Source organism: Vanessa cardui, chromosome 10 (genome assembly GCF_905220365.1).
Source record: "Vanessa cardui chromosome 10, ilVanCard2.1, whole genome shotgun sequence".
Lineage (NCBI taxonomy): Eukaryota > Metazoa > Arthropoda > Insecta > Lepidoptera > Nymphalidae > Vanessa > Vanessa cardui.
The window spans coordinates 1,350,097-1,356,983 of record NC_061132.1 but is presented as its reverse complement, the minus strand read 5'-3'; the positions used below and the strand labels follow the sequence as shown (position 1 = coordinate 1,356,983).

At 30.8% G+C, this 6,887-nt stretch overlaps 1 protein-coding gene across 1 annotated transcript; it reads right to left on the bottom strand.

Moving 5' to 3' along the window:
* Positions 1-3,369: 3,369 nt before the first annotated feature.
* On the bottom strand, positions 3,370-6,335 carry LOC124532835 (vacuolar protein sorting-associated protein 29). The gene is made up of 4 exons (XM_047107936.1): positions 6,107-6,335; positions 5,715-5,906; positions 5,101-5,336; positions 3,370-3,868 (listed from the first exon to the last, which is right to left on the bottom strand). The coding sequence occupies exons 1-4, from the start codon at positions 6,107-6,109 to the stop codon at positions 3,751-3,753; spliced, it is 549 nt and encodes a 182-aa protein (XP_046963892.1). The 5' UTR covers positions 6,110-6,335; the 3' UTR covers positions 3,370-3,750.
* Between the last annotated feature and the right edge of the window lie 552 nt (positions 6,336-6,887).

The following is a 6,887-nucleotide window of genomic DNA, read 5'->3' as shown; positions in this document are numbered from 1 at the left end:
TCTCGACTTGACCATTTGACTGTGGATGACATGCGTTTGCTTGTGGTCATCAGTGGTTCGAATTCTTAATATCGAAATGTTTCACTAACTAATTAAAAAGATCGCCTTCGAACTGGCAGACCGTATATGTACGTAGAGTGCATTCGAATTTTGCGAATCAGCTCCCATGAAAAGCTTTATCCAGATTCTAAGCTGTAATATCTTGTAACGTATCTGCTTCGCGCCACTTGGACAGTGATCTATCATAGTAACTCAGAATCGACAATTGTTTGATCTAACTACTACTAAGTTATCGAATTATATCGAAGTGTACACGTTCGAAGCGCTGCGATAGAAGCGCGATTTTTTTTTTTAAACCGCATTTTTCGTCTAATGTAACACTGTTTTCGGTCAGTATTTTAATATTTCCTGTAATAATTAAATATGTTTTCCTTTGTTTTCTGAATACAATAAATGTCATCAACGTAACAGAAACAAGATCGATGCCTATAAGAACTTCGCGCGTGAATCGTTGAAATGTTTTACTCGCGTTGCGTAGTCCGAAGGTCATTGAATTCGAAGGGGCCGAACGGGGTTATTATTATATATTATACATTTTTTTTCTATTACTTAATTAGTATGTAGTTGAGTTACTCAGAGCGCTGCTTTGGGTAGTGACGATTTTATGTAATTTTTATGTAAATCCTACAAAAGCAAGTGCGGATAAACTCTTTGGAACAAAAAATATGTAAATCCGTCTATGACGGAGTTATATCCGAACAAAAATAAAAAATAAAAAAATAATATTATATCCGAATTGAGCACTCTATTTTTAAGTCTGTTATTAATTTTAGTGCTTGTATAATTTATTAATTTTCAAACTTACAGACTACTTAAAAGGACTAGGTATATTGATTATACCATAAGTCTTCTTCTGCATTTTTAGAACGACATTTTTTGTCATTTCCTATGCCTATATAGATTAAGTATAGATGATAGAACAGCATGGAACTAATACTTGTTGAAATACAACCAGGATATACTATTCATATATATAATTTTATTTAGCTAACATAACTTTCAGATTTGAATGTTTTTATTTATTTTTTAATTATTTTTTTAACAAACAGTAATATGAAAACATAATAAATTAATACATAAACCAATAGTTTCCACTGATATCTATTACAAATTAGAAGCAGTAAATGATAAATACTAGGATCACTATATGAAGAATTAAAAATAATAATAACAAAACTTAATTAATTTTAGTGATTTAAAAATAAAAATAAAAGTTGGAAAAGATAACTATTGACTTTTTTATCGGTTCTTCTTGGCAAAATGTACGTTCCGAATCGGTAGCTTCACTTAGTAAAATAAATTAAAAAACAAAAAAAACGCGTGGCCGCTGCTCTTTCATACCTCCAACTCTGTATCGGTCGTAAACGTAGTATTAAAAAAAACGCGCTATAGCAATCAAATCAAAATAAACTTTATTCAAGTAGGCTTTTACAAACACTTTTGAATCGTCATTTAACAATTAAGTGAAGCTACCACCAGTTTGATAGGTACTTGGTAACTGAGTAACTATCAAAACTATAATTTCTTCATTAAAAAAAATATGTTCCTATTTTGCTGAAACAAAACTGCACCCATCGTTCGTAGCAAATATGTCGTTTTGTCATTAAGATAGGAAATATTTATTTGTTTTTTTTTTTTTGTATAACAGTAGTCCACTGTGTCTCAAAACGAAATAATCGTTTAATGTCATTTTTACCCAATTTTGTATAAAAAAATTAATGTTAATACAAAAAAAGGTGTAAAAATGACATTTTTATATGATTCCGTTTCTCTTGTAAAACATCATCATCCTCCTGCCCTTATCCCAATATTATTTGGGGTCGGCGCAGCGTGTCTTCTCCTTCCATACTTCTCTGTCAGACGTCATCTCACAAGTAACATTCTTTCTAACCATATCCTCTTTCACACAATCCAACCATCGTTTCCTTGGTCGTCTCTCTACCTCCATATCCGTCCACATCCATGCTCAAGGCTTTTCTCACAATATGTTCCTCATTGCTTCGCATTACATGCCCATACCATGATAGCCGCCTTCCACATAACTTCTCGGCTATCGGTGTCACTTTCAAACTACCTCTTATGTTCTCATTCCTTACTCTATCCATTCGCGTAACACCACACATTCCTCTCAGCATTCTCATCTCCGCAACATACAATTGTCAGTCATCCCTTTTGTAGCCCAACACTCTGATCCATATAATATAGAACAGCAGGTCTGATCATGGTCTTATAGATCTTCCCCTTAAGTTTAAAGATAATTTATCTTGTAAAACATTAAGTAAAAAAAACATCCACTGTTACCGAGACTCCCTCATGACAAATCGTTATAAAAAAAAATCATCTCATTTTCATTGTTTTTGTAGTACCTGTTTTAATACAGTTATTAAATTCGGGATATTTAAGTACCATGTTTTTTATTTTTAGTAGGTGGAGCTCGATATTTCGACATTATCTACGAATGTCTTGTTCACGAGAACAAAAATATTTGATAACTGTAATAATAAAAATAACCATGTTAATTTAAAATCTTATCTAGTAATTGTGTTGTTGACAGTACGCCAGATGGCTATGTTTGAGTATCTAGTATTACTTAGAGTATGTCTGTTATAATTACTAACATAGTTAAATCCACTGGTGACAGAAGGGCTGGTTCGTTTTTTGCCCAGAGGATCGGAATTGCGATTGAACGGGGCAATGCTGCTAGCATTCTTGCCATCATTCCACGCAGTCAAGATTTATACAGCAACTAGTTTTAGTTTATATGTGTATACATATATTTAAGCATTTAATGTTATTAATTCTTATGTCAACAAATATAGTTAAATAAGCCAAATAACCTCATAGCTATACTAAGAAAAAATTGTAAAAAATTGCATAGTTATTTATAAATAACCAAAGCAAAAATATATTTTAGGGGTAACCATGATATTAAATTTTTAGTAAATAGTACTGGGATCAATAGCAACAATAAAACATAATGAGATATAAGTATATTATTTATTATATTACATCTTTGTTTACACATTTAATAACATAAAAGTTATTCAGTTGAGACATACATGATTTGTTTTTATGACTGTACTCAACATTTTTAGAATTTCTGATTGAATGTTATAAAAAAATTATATATTTTACAATGTTTATTTATTAAGTAAACATTTTTCTTGTTTTTTCTGTTGTACATGTATACAAATAGATTATATATAACACATAATTCATATGTATCAAAGTATATAATGCAAGAAGTAATTATACGTACTTTGATATTACATATATGTTAAAATCAACTCTGATACTTTTAATTAAGATATATAAATAAAAGAAAACTTAAACATTTGGAAATATTTAAACATCATACTTATACACGATAATGTTTTACATAAAAAATGTAAAAAAAATATTTAACTTTGAGAGTAAGCTACATGTTATATTACTGATGCTTGTACACACACAATCATACTAAGTATTTAGGAGATGCTGTTTTGGAGCACAATATGTGGTGAGTTGGTGGTACCTACACAGATATGCTGACATGACAATATTGCGTAGAAACATTATTATTAAAATTTAATTTTCTTACCTTGAAATAAAATGAACCATACATTACTATCCTTTATACAATACAAAGTAAACACATTTGATAAAATACTTACCGACATACTAAATATAAAATGCTTATTTTTTATTAAACTACGCTTTTTTGTATTCAATTCGTTCAACTTTAACTTCATCACCGAGCAGTTTGTATACATATGTGACGACCGTGGAACTCTGGATGTCCATCAACACGAATGAAGGTGTCGCATTTCTGTGAAACAATTATAAACATTAAATAATACATGATTTGTTTAATATTGAATAATATTCTTGTCTGATATCAGTTGAGTAAGTTAGAGCATTCATGTAAGTAACAATAAATTAATTTTTATATAATTTCTACCATGTATTCTAGAACATATTCTACCAAGCTGTTGTTGCGCGTTGGTGGAATATACATGTGGCAGAATTTCAATGAAATTAGACACATGCAGGTTTCCTGACGATAATTTTCCTTCACCGCCGAGAACGAGATGAATTAAAAATACAAATTAAGTACATGAGTATTCAGTGGTGCTTGTCTGGGTTTGAACCCGCAATCATCAGTTAAGATGCACACATTCTAACCACTGGGCCATCACAGCTCCTCATGCGTAATTTTATAATTATAGTAATAATAAAAATTAATCATTGAATGATTTTATATAATAAACCTGTTGTTGTGGTAGCCATTGATCAACAATTGCATATTGAGTCAAACATTTTATTAAACACTATAGTCAATTTAAGATATCATGAGAAATATTTCATCTACTACTAAGATTTGAACCATGTTATGTTTTAGCTTTTGATGAATTCAATGAATGTATCATTAAAAGAACTGGATATAATGACACTAATTACATTTTTATATATTTTTGAAATATGTAAACAGTAGTTAGTAAGATAATTGGAGGTAGGTGACCACTATAACCAGCAACTATTTCATACAAACTGAACTGAGTTTATTTTTCTTAAGTTGTTTCTTATTTTCTTTTGTTATATTTATATCTTCACCAATATGCTGTCAGTCAACAACAGCCTGTAAATTCCCACTGCTGGGCTAAAGGCCTCATCTCCCTTTGAGGAGAAGGTTTGGAACATATTCCACCACGCTGCTCCAATGCGGGTTGGTGGAATGCACATGTGGCAGAATTTCTATGAAATTTGTCACATGCAGGTTTCCTCACGATGTTTTCCTTCACCGCTGAGCACGAGATGAATTATAAAGACAAATTAAGCACATGAAACAGCGGTGCTTGCCCGGGTTTAAACCCGCAATCATCGGTTAAGATGCACGCGTTCTAACCACTGGGCCATCTCGGCTGTCAGTGCATTGGATGGATCTTATTTTAAACAGTTTTTTTTTTCTAGTCCCCTTAATTTTTTTCAGTTACCGGAAGCAATATTTATTTACTGTATTCAGAGTCATTTAAGTTAGAATAGTTAAAAAACCTGTATTACCTATATAATGGGCTATAAGCACCAGTTGCGGAACCAGGGTTAATGTAAAATTTATTTTCATGTTCATAGGCTTCAAACCTATGAGTGTGACCAGATATAAGAATATCCACATCCAATTGCCTTTGCACTAATGCCAGAGATTCCTCATCACCCCATGGAACGACCTGGTGACCATGGATCAGTCCAATGCGGAACTGGCCAACAGTTATCACTTTTTGCTCAGGATATGTGGAGTTCTGTAAATTATAAAGATAATGTTGATTAATAATTATTATATATTATGTCTATGTACTGATAAGGCTGGTAAAGCTATGTGGATAGATTCCACTCAGCAATTCTATCACCAAGTAACTATAGTTAGTATATTTGTATTCCGGCTTGAAAAGAGGGTAAGTAAAACCACAGGCACAAAAAACATATCACCAAGTTCCTAATACTTATGGCACATTAACTGTTTATGGAATGATCGATATTTCAAACAGTACCAATAACTGGCGGTGAGGACTACTTACTATCATGTAGCTCATCTAAAAAGTATGACTACATATTGGAAATAACAACATTATTATAACATGAGATAAAAGAAGTATATGAAATGCATAAAAAATACAAACCTCATCAAAATCTCCCCTAACGACATGGACATCACTAGCTAATGTCTTCAAGTAGTCATAGGACTCCTTTGTGCAGAGGTTACCCGTACAAAGTATGTGTTGAATCCTTCCCGGAAGCAGCAGCTTTTTGAACTTAGGTGGTAAGCTGCTACAACGGTGTGGAATATGGAGATCACCAAGAACCAAGACCAGCTGGAAATGTAAAAAGTTTCATTGAGATGAGTCTTACACATTTATCAAAATTTACACATAACTTATATGTTTTTTAATTTATTAAGCAAGCTTGTTTATACCATCTCTTATATGTGAATTAATTATTTCTTGTATTATCGATTATGAAAATTAAAACGCGTACGAAAATTAATAATATAAACTTAATAATATATAATTACCATTATATCAATGGTTTCTGGTACTTTTCGTTAGTAAATAGGAATATATAAAAGTTTTATAGTACGTAATACGAATATTTTAGGTGAATTATGTGTATTTCTATGCATTAATTAGAGGTTTACTCCCACTTAAAGCCAACAAATGTAAATTCAATGGGCTAAAGTTACACCGATATAGGGAATAAATTAATAGCAATAATTATTTTCAACAACACTGACAAGTGACAGTCAATATCTAGAGTTGCATACGCTCAAGTATTTTACCACTAAATCTTTATAACTCTTTATATAATTAGTGTGAATTGCATGCTAATTTATATATATATATATATATATATATATATAATATTTTAAAAAGACAGAAAAGTGTTGCGCGATATCCTACAAATATTAAACGTTAATTCTTAATTTTATGTATCATTAACATTATTATTTTTAAAATGTAATTATAAAGTTTCAAGTTAGAATCAAAGAAAGCATTATGTTAATAACTTATGCAGGTAGTGAAAAAATAAATTAAACTATGCTGTTTAACTAGGTAATCTAACCAAAGTTATATTCGTAAGCTTGTCTTTAATTTTCGAAATTTATATAGACAATATTTACATAGCACGCAGCAATATTATCTGCAAATACAATATTTAAAAAATTGTAAATATTTAATAACTTGGCTTAGTTAATCGGTATTATTGGATAAAAATACTTTGAAAATCTGAGTATATATTATTATAGTTTACCGTAGATATGTAAATTAAGATAATGTTACTTGCAACACCTCATA